The following is a 14848-nucleotide window of genomic DNA, read 5'->3' as shown; positions in this document are numbered from 1 at the left end:
ATACCGGTCCGTGGCATGCCAGCAACTGGTCCACACAAACAAGGAAAGCCCCATCCACAGGATGCAAGCAGCACACAAAACCATGCCCCCTCCAGTCTGTGGAAAAACCTCTCTCCATGTAACTGGTTCCTGGTGCCCAAAAGGTTGGGGACTCTATATTAGATCATGTGATTTTGTAATTATGGGGTTTTTTTGTATTAATAAATATTTTTGTTGTTTTTATCAATCCAGAATGATGTAGAACTGTATTCCCTTTATTCCATTCTCCAGGAATTCATGGTGCCCTTTGTTTACTTCAGATTATTCTAAACACTCAAGAAGCAGTGGCAAGAAATTGACATGGGCAAACAACAAATATGGAACTTGCTGAACTGCAAGTCTACAATAAAATGGATCAATAAAGTTCCATTTAATGCGATGCATTCTTCATCTGTGAATTTTAATCTAAAAAATAAGTGTCAGGATATGACAATTATTGGAAGGTGAAATCTCTTCACTCTGTAGACATATATTTGAAGGAAATGCGAGTAACAGCAAGACATGTATTCAAAGGTAATTCTCTTGTTTGCAGTATTCCAACCACTTTCATCTTTCACTTCATCATCAAATAATAAACAAAAATGCATTCTATATATTACTATCAGAAATAATTTAGTATACTTTAGCTGAGATTGCAGATTCATTTAACTTGTCAGCACATAATCAAAGTTATATATAATCAATAACTTATTTTTTAAAATGTTTATTTTATTTAGCCTATTTATATCAGCACTCATCTACCAAAGATACTATGGGCAGACTAGATAAAGAAAAACTAGAATCACAATCCAATACTTAAGAAAAAGAAACAATGTAAGAGATACAATTGCATAGAGATCAGAACTTTATTACTACCCTGGGCCCAGTGCCTTGGGGAATACTCAGGTTTTCATGGTCTTATGGAAGGGAGGCTGTTTCACAAGACAGGTGTCAATACAGGGATGTGAAACACCTTTACCAATAAAACCCAGTGCATGCTGATTCTGTCCAGTCTGGTGGGGTGGGCAAAAATCATTGAGAAGTGATGTCCAGACAAGCATCTCACATACACTGTATTCAAAAGATTTCCATGGTTTACTGAGGATGGAAGATGGATGGATAAAGATACAAATGTATTTATTCTTTAACCATAGGTTATGTACATTTTTAGTATCATTTTTGGATCTAAATGGCAGAAAATTATATTGTCATCTCAAAAACATCAGCAAGAATACAGTACTAAGATGTAATATTTAAAATCAATAATCTGATATAAAGTATTTGAAATAAAGAGTTACTTAACAGGCAAATATAAGAATCATTACATCTTTAAATAGTATATAGGGTCATAAGTATCAATATTATGGATTATAACATGTTCTATTGTTATGATGGTATTACAGAAAGGGCCTTCTAAGATATATCACTTCTATTTTTAAATAAGTTTCCTCCTTGAACGTCTTCCACATAATTTCAGAGGCAAATAAATACTCAGCAGCTCTCTTTCTAGCACTTATACATGGCTAAGAAATTAATCGAAACTAGATATTTTTAATAAATAAAAATAATACCTCTGTTCTATATTATTGAAAAGTTTCAAATTTTAATTTGAATGCAAAATATTTATATTGTAATTAATCAATCTTTTATAAAATCCCACCAAATGAATGGCTGTTTACTTCAGTTAATCATGTTTCATGGATAAAAGCAGAGAAAGCAAGGACTTTACTAGGGCTTTATTCAGAATCATTAACAAGAGCTGAAAGAGCAAGATGAAATCAAAGGCATAACTTTTCATAAATTCTTAACAGCTTAATAATTTCCAGAGAATCTTTGGAGGAAGCCAAAATCCAAGAATCAGAGAATGGAGTAATTTAAAATGCCAGATTTTTTAAAGATCTGGGATGTTCATTATAATGGCAAAAGATTTCTTAGTGACTTTATAATAGAATAGATTAGACATAATCACATCTAAGTCAAGAATGGCTTTAGGAGGAAGCCAGTCTTGCCAAGAATTTTGGCTTACCATGGCTTACCAAGCATGGTAATGCAGGCTGTTTTATTGTTTCTACCAGACTCTAATACAAGTTTATTTTTCTTTATATACTGAATAATAAAACTACTAGTAACTATGTGAAATTTTCATTTAACTACGTACAACCTCATTATTACCCTACCCATACCCACATGATAGCAAAACAATATACGTATTGCTGTTTAGCATCTATGACAGTTGTTCTCAACCTTTCTAATGCCGCGACCCCATAATACAGTTCCCCATGTTGTGGTGACCCCCAACCACTTATACATCACCGGGTGCCAGGGGCGTGGCCAAAGAAAAGGGGGAAAAAATGGTGGACAGCCTTGCTTGGCGACCCCTGTGAAATGGTCGTTCGACCCCAAATGGGGTCCCGACCCACAGGTTGAGAACCACTGATCTATGAGAACATTGATGAGGAGATTTGGGAAACATTTCTGGTCTCTTTTTCATATTTAGATATTCAGAACTGTCTGAGAAGATCAGCAAAAGCAGAAGAAAAAGTACAATATTGATTCGTACTCAGAGGAAAAAGAAATTGCTTGTTCATGAATATTTAAAATTGCTCCTTGATAATGAATCTTTTCTTGAAGTTTTCCTTCTTGCAGGGTTTAATATGCCATATGGTGATGTTCCTAAGTTTTGTATAAGGCCTGGCTGGCCCAGGAGTTCTGGGAATTGAAATCCACAGGTCATAAAGTTTCCAAAGATGCCCACCCTTGGTATGGGGGAAATTCAAGGTACAAGTAGTCCTTGACTTACAACTACAATTGGGACCAGAATTTCTGTTGCTTAGCAAGGCAATTGTTAAGTGAATGGTGCCTGATTTTATGATCTTTTTTACCACTTTTTAAAACTGAATCCCTGTAGTTAAGTGAGTTATGTGGTCATTAAGCAAATCCTGCTTCCGCCATTGACTTTCCTTGTCAGAAGCAAACTGGGAAGGTTCCAAATTGTGATCACATGACCCTGGATATTGCAACCATTGTAAATACATGTTAGTTGTCAAGCACCCATATTTTGAGCACGTGACTTCCTATTATAAGTCACTCTTTTCAGTGCCATTGCAACTTTTTTTTATAAATATTAATTTTCTATTTTTACAATCACGTGCCTAATAGACAACGTGATGACTGAGTCCATTAGTGATTCTGTGGTACATGTAAGCTTCTTCCAGCTAAATCCAATATTACACCCTCCAGTACATCCTCTCTCCTTCTGGTAATAGACATTTTTCCACTCTAAGCAAATACAATTTTTATTGTTGTGAGTAAATATACAATTGTCTATCAACATTTGTTACATTTTTCTAATAGTGTCAATAATATCAGTTTAGAATATCTTTTCTAACCAAAGCATATCTTAATTGCATTTGCACTCAATATCCATTTATTCAGTCTATATATCCTGTTTTTCGCTTTTTTCAATTTTAATTCCCCACCCATGTTCAAAATATCCCGATCATTTATAATTTCAGAACAAGTTATTTTTGGGTAACCAAAAGCTTCCCTTATTCAAAGTCTTTAGCATAGTCTTATTTCCCTTTCCATACCAAGATATGATATTTTGATTACAAATCCTATTTATCTAGTTATAATAATATTTCTATTTCTAGCAATCTATTCTTAACCATATTCAAACATCTAATTGATAATGTAACATCCCGTCTAATAGGTCAAAGCTTCTGTTTCTTTCAGTCTTACTCTAGCTTTCTTCTTTTGCCAACTAACTTTCCAAGTCAGTACATTTGGATCTTCAAATAATTCTTCCTCTATTTTTGTGTATATTATTTGAAACAAGAGAAACAATTTAGTTAAAGAATTTTTGGAAGAACTAGCCCGTTGATATTCATTAAACAGCTTCCCTCCTGCAATTCCTGACATTTCTGTTAACGGCTTTATCTTCCATTCCATCAGCTCTCCTTCCTTGTCCTCCAGTATGTTCTGAAATCTTGGTTTGTAAAATGTCTTTTCCATTTCCAATATTATCATTGTGTCTTCTAAGTCTTCATTTTTCTGAGTCTTGTCGTTAGTTTCTTTCTTTAGATCAGTGGTTCTCAACCTGTGGGTCGGGACCCCATTTGGGGTCGAACGACCATTTCACGGGGTCGCCAAACAATGCAGTCCGCCATTTCCCCCCCCTTTTCCTTAGCTGTGCTACTCTCTTTTATTCTATTGGCTTTTGAAAGCCAATAGATTAGACTCTCTTGAATAGAGTCTAATTCTATTGGCTTTCAAAAGCCAATAGGAATTGTCCAGGTTGTCTCTGCCCTGCTGAGCCCGCCAAAAGTCCCATTCTGCAAATGGTGCTGCACCAGTTGAGCAGTCCTTGACTTACAACTGGTTGAGTAGTCCTCGACTTACGACCTGTTGGGGGTCGCGGCATTAAAAAGGTTGAGAACCACTGCTTTAGATCCTCAATGTTTGTGTCAGCATTTTCTAGTTTTCCTTCTATTTTCTGGATTGCTGATTCCTTCTCTGTAGTTATTTTCGGAGTTTGTAGATTTAAATTAGAAATTTGTTCTTTTATCTCGTTTGTGTTATTTTTAATTTCATCATGAGTCAAAGTAATTGTTTCTTGTATTAATTTCAACATGGAGACAATTTCTTTCTGTGGTTCATCAGTATTTTGTTGGTGATATGGCAAACTGAGGCTTCTGGAGATAGATGTAAGGATGGTTTTTTACAATGTAGAGCTAAATATGGAACATCCATTTTATTTTTTGTAAGTAGCCTTTATAAATTTATCCAACCAACTAGCCGTTCTTAAGCCTCCCCTAAACAGATATAAGTAAAATTCAAATGAGAATGTCCAATGAGAAAAATATCCAAAGAGAAAAAAGAACCATTAAAGGTTGTTTAACAATCAAGATTTATAATCTATCATATCAGGCAATAGTGTATGTTTCTTCTACAGGAAAATAGTTCCACAATACAGTTCTGAAAGTCAATATATGTGTATGAACAGACAGTTTAAAACAGTAAAATAGAAGTCTTGAGGTCCTTATCCTGCTTAGGTCATTTATGGAAGCTTTTTTATTACTGAAAACAGTAAGAATAGCTAGAGCATGTTAAAATCTTAGCAAGTTTTATTATGGTACATCTTTTGTGGGTCAGAGTCTATTTCATATATGAAGAGTAAACCTATATGTTCACATATAGGTTTACTCTTCAGTGATGGTTATAGTATACATCTAAAAAAGTTGGCTAAGATTTCAGAGATGTTATACTTCAAAAAAAAATTATGGACTTATTAGGATTTCTATTAATTTTGATGTAAAGACTAAGTGCCATTATTGTCACTGGCAATTATATTTTAGTTAATTACTTAATTTTTTAGATTTTTGAACCACGCATCTCCCTCAGAGAGAGGCTCTATATTAAGTGTAGATATTCTGTTGAGGTGATTTAATTAATTAAAAGAACGATTTTTAAGACTGAAAAAATAAAATTAAATTCGTGTACATTTAAGGCCTAAGCATCAAATTAAAAAGTTATACGTAATTTTATATTTCATTTGATTTTCTTATCAAAGTTGAAAATGAGCCAATATTTTTTTTGTTGAAGAAAAGCGACTTCATGCTGATTTTTCATTTTTTTAAACAAAATTTTACAGATTCTGAGTCGATAATAGATGGCAGCAGATTCCAAGAATTCAAAGCTAATTATGGTATAACTTTGGTAACAGGATTTGCCTACATAGAAGGGTGAGAGTGAAACATAAAATAACTGGGCCAGGTTATTTTAACAATTTATATGAATGCATTTTTCAAATAAATGATATAACTTTATTAACTGCAATTGAGTCATTTTATTTAGATTACCCCGGTATTGTAATATGTGCATATTTCTGATGCTGCAATCCTACATATTCTTATACTGAGATAATCGTCTTTGAACTTTGCAGGATTTACTTCTGAATTACATTTATAGAATAGCCCTGAAAATAATTCTACTGAATAAGAATCAGATGCACTTTATCCTTGTGAAAACATGCTGGGATTTTTGTATCTGCAAAAATCAGATATATTCCACTTTTATTGTTATCTTAATTTTAATGGCTGCCAAGTGTTATTTCCCTTATGCCTTTTTTTAGGCTGCAAGATCTTTCTTGATGCATATTAGGCTGCTTTCCCCCTTCCGTCATTTAAAAGCTCATTTAATTAGTATTTTATTTTTTAAAAATTGGAAGGCTATGTGCTACAAATTACTGCCAGCTTCCAAAAATTGTCTTCAAAATTGAATATTTTCTGAATTGAAACCCTATTAGCTTTCTTAGATCAGGGGTATTCAAAGTTTTTCAAACTGGGGAACCCGTTCGTTTAAAAAAAAAAAGGGAGAATAATTCCACAGCCTCTGATGAAAAGATCTTGTGATAGAGCATTCACTCAGCTCAAGTGACCTTTTATTTTTGTCCTTAGTTTCTCATGGATCCTAATCAAGTTCCAATAAATCCTAAGAATTCTCCTGAATACAGATTGAAAAACACTATTTTAGATAATAAAATCATTGGGTAGCTGCAGTCCTCTGCTTATTGTTGTTTCAGTTCCTAGGGAAATCTGCTTTTTCATCTTTCTACAACAATATTTTTATTGTATGTAGTATGTGAATGCTGGGCATCCAGTCAGAAAATGCTCTCCATCCAGTCACCCCGACTATCCCGAATTAAGGGATTACAGTGTCGTAAAAAGGAAAGGTCTTTTTTTATGGTAACTAGACTATCATTGATGTGTGTTTGCATTAGATACCACAGCACTAATGATGCATAAGAAAATCCTTCTACTCTTTCTCCCTTAAAAATCTCAATTTGTTTTATGAAGTATTTTGTACGAAAAAATGTATTCCTCCATGCAGTATTCTTCAGTGCTGCTTGATTACGAGTATTCATCTAGCCTTAAATTACTGTAAAGAAGGATCTTGACAAACGCTAGTAAGAATGTCTTTTTTCATACATAACATTGCAGTTTTGCAGTCTTTCATTCTTACAGTATTCTTCAGTATTCTTACATATACAGCCTCTTTAGAATAAAATATAGTACCGTATTAGAATAGGCTGTTTTTTCTAAATGCAGTGATGTTTTGATCATCTCTGTTTTAGTCCAGTCAGTATAACTAAATCCTTTAGACTTTATTGCAATTCTTCTATTTTAGCAAATTAGTGATACTGTATTCTTATGTAATGGTTTCTTGTGCAGAAAATCCAGTCTATAAAACCAGCTAAAAGAGCTATTTTTTAGATCCTAATACTTTCTGATAATATTAGCCTGATTTCATTATGGGCTATCCCATGGCACGCGATAGAAGGGATAAGGAGAGGAGTTAAGATGGATAGTATTTCTTATACACAATTACTTAGATGGGATGGTAAAAATTGGCAATTAAAGTCTATGGAAGACTTAATACAAGAAAATATTATTTATTCATGGTTTCAGTATAGACAATTATTAGAAAGGTGGAAGATAGATTGTAAGGTGGGTTTGCTTAGAGAGGATGAGAATCTGTTAAAACAAATAAAAGATCAAAGACAAACCCATATTAAAAGAATTTATGGGGTATTAGTGGAATTGGATTCAGAAGCAGAACTAGTTAAAGATTGTATGGTTAAATGGGCACAAAATTTTGATGAATCGGTTCCATTAGATACTTGGGAGATTATTTGGGTGAGGAATGTCAAATTTACACAAGCCCAAAACTTACGGGAAAACTTTTATAAAATGTTTTACAGATGGCACCTTGATCCACAAAAAATGTCTCATATGTATTTAAACTTGCAGCCTAAATGTTGGAGATATGGTTGCTTGGATGCTACTTATTATCATATTTGGTGGTTATGCAAAAATATAAAAGCTTTTTGGATTAAGATATGGTGGAATATTCAAAGAATTTTTAAAAGAAGGATAAAATTTACTCCACAATTGTTTTTGTTGGGTATTGTTTCTGATTGTGATAGTAAAGAAACTATATTAATGTTAAATTTAATTACAGCGGCTAGGTTGTTAGTAGGGCAATATTGGAAGAAGGAATCTTTGCCTACTTTGCAAGAATGATTCCTTAAAGTTTCTTACTTAGCGGAAATGGCAAAGATTTCGGCTTTCTTGAAAGATCAATCGCAAGAGAAGTACCTCTTGGTATGGAAAAGATGGATAAATTTTATACAATATAAGTATGATATAAAAATATTATTTAGTTTTTGAATAATTTATATTTAAAGTTTAAGATATTTTTTAGATATTTTTTTTCTTAATTTCTTATTTTTTTTATTTTTTTCTCCTTTTTCTTGTTTCTTTTCTTTTTCTCTTTCTGCTTTCTAAATATTGGTGTTAAAGTATTTTATAATTTGTTTAATTATTGTAATCAAATTTGTATACGGTTTATTTGTGTTTAAAAAATTTTCTTTTAAATTTTAATTAAAAGGGGAAGGGAACTTTTTTGTAAAATTTTAAAAAATTTTCAATAAAAAAAAATATTAGCCTGATTTCGAAGTAGGGTTAAAAAGTCAATTATTTTGCCAGAATTAATAAAGCATACTGCAAATTTGAACTCTTTGATTTCCCCAGTGGTGAAAATGTAATAATTAAGATGCTTTTTAAAATGGTTCATTATAAAAATAAGTCAAGGCAATGCTTGTTGCCAAAAATGCACCAAGAGCTTGAAATCCTGTAGCAAACACATTTAATTATTTCCTTCACTTCATCACTTCAGTAGAAACTTGTGTTGCCTTCATGTATTCATCCTTTGATGAACCATGTAGTATTTATTGAATAGGACAGCATTACAAAAATATAACCTACTGTATTGTTAGCTCCCAAACTAATTTGTGGGCAGGTCAGACATATTTTCAGAAGCTGTTTTACAATATTTTTTTTGCAAACAGTTAAATTAGTTAATGGTTAAATTATTTAGATCTTTTAGGCCAATAAGTCCTGATATTATTTTTCATCCTTATTTTACAATTATGTTTTATTAAAGGATGTATTAAAATATACACATTATGTTATTACTTTATATTTAATACTTTTAATTGCATCATTCTCATAATTTCTTCCAAGAAATAATCTTATCTCAAAACAGAGGTTTTTTTTTAATTTAGTTTTTTTTCCCACTAGAATTTCATGTCAAAGTGCATTTTCTAATGTTTCAGCTGGCTTTGCTTGATATATTTTGCTTAATTCTATAACATGGAAATAAATGCAGATCCAGCTTTTAAAAATTACAAAGTACATTATAAGGATTTTTTTTTAAAAAAATAAGTATGTAGGATTGATGTGAAATGAAAGAAATTCAAAACATTTTGTTTAAGCTGCTTTTTAAATTGCTGTTGCAAGGTGATTTTATTAAATGTCTAGATAATATTTGCTGTTCTGACTTCAGGATGTCCAGTGTTCTTAAAATACAGACTGTATTTTATGTTTTTCTTAGAGAGCCAGTTGGACTAGTGGCTAACAATGGTGAACTGACACAGAATGCTTCTCTAAAAGGTTGCCATTTCATACAGCTTTGTAGTGAAAGAAACATTCCTATCCTGTTTCTCATGAATACTGCTCCATATACTGCAGAAGCAACCAATCTCATACAGGTAAGCAACTAATACAGAATGCATTCAGATGGCTATAACTTGGAAGCTCAGTTTTATTAGGTCAAAAGATCAGAGTCTTGATAGTGAAGAGCAACAGTCTTAACCCACTCTAGATCTCCACTGCCCCAAGTAGTTCAGAAAAAGTTAATATCTATAATGCAAAGTAGGAGTATGAAAGAGAGATCTAGGATAGTGGTCTTTTAAACGCTGTTTTAAGCAGCCTTTGGCTCAGTGGCAATCAGTTTTCCTTCAAGACGATAAATAAAAAGTAAAGCTTAGCCTCTCACAGTGATTTCGCACATGTGTTCCTATGGATTTTTTGGCAGCAGCATGGAAATGGTTTTTCCAATGCCTCTGGGGAATGTTTTTTCTAATTTGTCCTATACCTTTAGCATAATTCACTATCCTAATAATAACCAGGTCAACCTTTCTTTATTTGTTTAAATCAGTCAGGGTCAGTTCGGTACTCACCTAGTTAAGTGTAGATGTTATGGATTTTTTTTTTCAAGAGCATGTTCACAGATTCTATTTTTTCTTTTAGTAAAGCTATATATAATTGTAACAGGCAGGAATTCTTTGTATGTTGGCATTTCTCTCAAAATCTAAATCTGAAAACCAATACTTGAATAGTGTGTATCAGCTGAGGAATGATGAGATATTATAGAAATATTGACAGGATGTTATTTGGCTAGGAGGGAGACAAGTGGTTTGTAAGTAGTGTTAAACCAACATATATTTTTCTTTATAATTTTTAGCAAACTGGGGAGGTTGTCCCTTTTGATAGTTGTAGATTCTGAGAGAAACAGAGCAGTAGATGAAGGGAGCAACTGAAGGACTTTTAGACTTAATTATCCTGAGATATTATATGTTGTTTCTCCTGTGGAGCTCTTAATTTGTTACTGCTGGATTTCCTGGTTTCCGTCCATTGATTCAACAGTACTTTATAGAAAAAGGATTACAATTTATGTTTCCAAGACGAAAATTGTAGTGCCAAGCTGGAAACACAAGAAATTATGTATTCACCTCTAGTGATGGTTATTCACCAGGAATATGGCTTGGATTTGTTTTGAAAAATCATATCTTTTTATTTCTTGTATTTGTGCATGTGGGTCTGTGCATGCTGAAAACAAAGCACCTGAAGAATGATTAGATGTTAACAGGAAATCAATTGGAAAGGTTGTTAGGAGAGAGATATTTTCTGGCATATTATTTTTATTTGTTTGCAACCTATCAGTCTATTCCAAATCAGAACTGACTGAGCAGTGTAATGAAGTGAACTTTTAATTAAAAGGAATAAATAGAACCTCTCTGTGTAAAATAAAATAACTCTCAATTATTTGCATTTTAAATTAGGGAGAAGATCAAGCTAATAGGTTAAAGGCACAGGCCTCCATGATGGCTACAATTGCCTGTGCCCCTGTACCAAAGATAACAGTTGTGATTGGTGGCTGTTTAGGAAGTGAAAGTTATGCTATGGTAAGATGCTGAACATCTTGTTTTGGGGGATGATCTGAGGTTTCTTGCCCTTTGATTAGAAGTCCTCCAAGTATTCTTCAGATTTGATGATACTATAGGTTGTTAGGATATTATTATGTGTGAAAACCAGCTTGCCTTTCCTAATCACCAATTCCAAACATTCACAGCACAGCACTTTTTATAAAATTAATGAATAATCTATCATAAAATAAAAATAATATAAAATAAGTGATATGCTGATTTTCAGTAGCTTTTCAACAATTAGTAGCCTAGAAATAAAAATGAGATTTGATATGAACTCTCTCCTTTAAGAGCTTCATGATACTTTTTCATAAATTATACAAATTAATTAGTGCTATAGTTGTTGCAGTCATTTTAGGTCTCTAATGTGTAACCTCTTAAAGTATTTCCGTGCAATTATTAAGATAAAAAATACGTTTCTGAAATGAAGACCACCTCTTGGTGATGAAATGGACTCATCCATTTAATATCCTTAGCAGTAATATGGAAGTGGTTTGCCATTTCATTTTTTCAGAATGTTTTTTTAACTTACCAATATGTCTTGCATCCTTGCTGTTCTTGGATATCTTCCATCCAAGTACTGATCCTAACCTTGATCCTACTTAATTTTTGAGCCAAGTGCTGCCATTATGTTTCCTAGTCTTTCTGTGAGTTTAAGCATTATCCATAAGTCATCAATTTGTTCAGCTAACTTAAAATGAGCTTTGTTCTGAATTCATTGCTTTTATATTAACCTTTTCAGTGTGGAAAATTGTTTGATCCAAACTTTCTGTTTCTTTGGCCAAATGCAAGAATTAAAATTATTAAAAGGGAAGTAAGTGTATTAAAACATTAAAGCATTGACATTACAATTCTATTAATAATACTACATTTCTATTTGGATTTCAGTATGTAACTTCTAAACTTTAAAAATGTGAACCGTCTTTACTGCATCTTTTGTGCTGGAAATGCTTTGGCAAAGTGACTATATTACAGATGGACTGTTGTTTGGTAGTGAAGGACACATTTTTAATTGTATTTTGGAGAACATTTATGGATTGAGGACTGATGACCTAGAGAACTCATCAAAATGAGCCAAAGCTAAAATGTTTGCCTTGATAGCTGTTGGGAGTCTAAGGGTTCAATGCAAAATAGATATTCATGGTGGGTTTGTCATTTCATAGTGACCTAGACAGAAACAGATCTGGTTTGGTCTGTATATTCCAGAATAGCATAGACTGTTTCTAACTTGTAAAGTTAACTTCGTGAAACCACCATCTGATAGCAGAATCAGTGTGGTGCAGAGGAGAAATAAAATATTCCAGAATTCTCCAGAATGATACAGTCCCACAACAGTGGGTTTTGCATATATCTAATGATCAATCTCTGCTTCTCATTCTTGAAAAAAACTGTATGTTGTCATTTGTTCATTAAGCACATAATAATTTCATACAGAACCTTCATTTATGTAAACCTGAGGATATAGCTATGTATCTCTTAAAAAAATTCTTATATTTCCAGACTGCAAAATGAAAGTAATGCACTTTACTCTTCTGCCAGGATCTGGGATGATAGAGTAATCTTGCCCCAGAGTTCAAGGAAGGTATGCACTAAATGTGTGTTCAGGACTTTTCTTTCTTTTTGTTAATTTATCCCCCAAACCTTATTTTTTAAATTGCAGTTTATTTTTTCTTTTAAAATCACCTGTGACATTGTTAATCTTACCAGATATCTTAGACTGAATTATTCATTGATACATTCTGCAGTATTCAACACAATGCTTGTTTTCCCAAACAAATCTTACCATCAGTTGCTTTCTTAGATCTTGAAACAATGTGGAGATCGTGCAATCTATCTTAATTTGGGCATCCTTTGGATATGTAAATTCTTATAATCTTACCTATGGCTATGTTTGTAAAAAGTTTGGAAATGGATATCTATGAAGGCATTGTGGTTTGAAAAGTCTAATTTATAGTATGTTTCCTTCCTTTATTGTCAAACAGTGTTATGAGCTAGGTAGAGATGATGAGTTTACTGTGCTGGCAAAAAAATTCCAAAGATTGCCCAGTTTAAAAAAACTTCTGTGGACTACTGTAGACTAGATTAGTAGACTACCAGTAATCAGACTAATCCTCCTTATGCTCCTAGTTTGTCCAGCTGGAGCATTTATCCCTTCTGTCAAGGTACCTTTACTGCTGTTCTAAGGAAAGACAAATAAGTGTCCTCTTTTGGATTTTCTTGTTCCAAACTCAGAAAAGCAGAAATTCTGAAAATCTTGTGAAAATCCTGAAATCACAATAGATAGTCTTTCATATGATGAAGATTATAATGAAACATTCTTTTAAAACAATAAAATCCTTTAAGTTTACTCGGGCAAAGTGGAAAGCAAGGTATTCAAAGAGCAAATAAAAAAAAACAAGTAAATAATGCTTTGTTAAGAATTACTTTGTAATAATAAAGCAACAAAACAAATAGTTTTCTTATCATATCTGCAGAAAGCCAGCAATCCTGTTTGAGGTAACCCAATCCCTCCTTGGTAAGGAGGGGCTGGTGAAACATCAGTGGGGCTATGTGTAGGTTATTTAAGGCATCTGTTAGATAAAGTTACTTGGTTTCATTCTGAGTTGGACTCAATATTCTCAAAAGTACCTGGGCTGGGAGGTTAGTTATATGAAACCTCTGTACTATCGTACCTTTTTTCTCCTGATCTGAATTCAACTTATTATCACTGATACTAATTTTTATCTTTTGACAGGTTATTGGGCAATGTTTAAGAATTATGAAGCAACAAAGATACCAGATAATGTCCTTGCAACAATCTTCTGTTCCTGTCATGAGAATGTAAGGAAGTCAGTTGGCTTATAAATAACTTTTGAATATCAGATTGGGCTGATGTCAAATAATAATATTAAAGTTGTCATCACTGTTTAAAAAGTACCTGGATTTATCAAATATTTATATGTTGCCATTTAATCATGTGTCTTATCTATTATGCTGTAGGTAAAAGTACAGACACTCTCAAGTAAATCTTCACTCTTCTGCGCACTGTGACACATCCATCTGTGATCTTGGCAACAATATAGAAGAAAAGCTACTGACTTCTTTCAAAATGTACTTTTTACTTTCCAATGTAACTCCAATGTTAGAACACTATTATGTAGCATTTATATAATCAAGAAATTGTGTTTTTTTTTAAAAAAAGTCTAAAAGATTTAAAGTAACTTCCACTAAATTTTTCAACTTTGTAAAAATTTGAAAAATGCCAAGGACTAGCACTCAGCACCTTACTCCTATAACAGATTAATCCAAAAGGTCAGGATGTGTATATGTGCCAGAAATAAAGCAATATACTTGTTAAGTGATCTTCTCATATCTTTTCACAAACTGATATAAAACCCCTTTTTCTAGCTATAAAGGTTTTCAGAATATACTGTGAATATATATATCTTCAAATCTAAAGATACAAGTACAAGTAGCCCTCAACTTACGACCACAATAGATTCCAACATTTCTGTTGCTAAGTGAACATTTGTTAAGTGAATTTTGCCCCATTTTACGACTCTTCTTGCCACAGTTGTTAAGTGAATCACTGCAGTTATTAAGTTAATAACACGGTTTTTAAGTGAATCTGGCTTCCCCATTGACTTTATTCGTCAGAAGGTCGCAAAAGTTGATCACATGACCCCGGGACACTGCAACTGTCATAAATACATGCCAGTTGCCAAGCATTTGAATTTTGAT

The 14848-nt window shown here is 32.8% G+C and overlaps 1 protein-coding gene across 1 annotated transcript; it reads left to right on the top strand.

Moving 5' to 3' along the window:
* Nucleotides 1-475: 475 nt before the first annotated feature.
* On the top strand, nt 476-14688 carry LOC120301628 (methylcrotonoyl-CoA carboxylase beta chain, mitochondrial-like; the record flags this gene model as incomplete). The annotated part of the gene is given in 8 exon segments (XM_039329112.1): nt 476-552; nt 2516-2700; nt 5672-5762; nt 9475-9631; nt 10985-11107; nt 11871-11948; nt 12594-12710; nt 13863-14688. Coding segments are annotated over 8 exon segments (918 nt in total), but the record flags the coding sequence as incomplete, so codon positions are not given.
* Nucleotides 14689-14848: the final 160 nt, after the last annotated feature.

This window comes from Crotalus tigris, unplaced genomic scaffold (assembly GCF_016545835.1).
Source record: "Crotalus tigris isolate CLP2741 ecotype Arizona unplaced genomic scaffold, ASM1654583v1 scf7180000024387.2241675, whole genome shotgun sequence".
Taxonomy (NCBI): domain Eukaryota; kingdom Metazoa; phylum Chordata; class Lepidosauria; order Squamata; family Viperidae; genus Crotalus; species Crotalus tigris.
The sequence above is the reverse complement of the archived record's forward strand: the minus strand, read 5'-3'. Positions and strand labels throughout refer to the sequence as shown.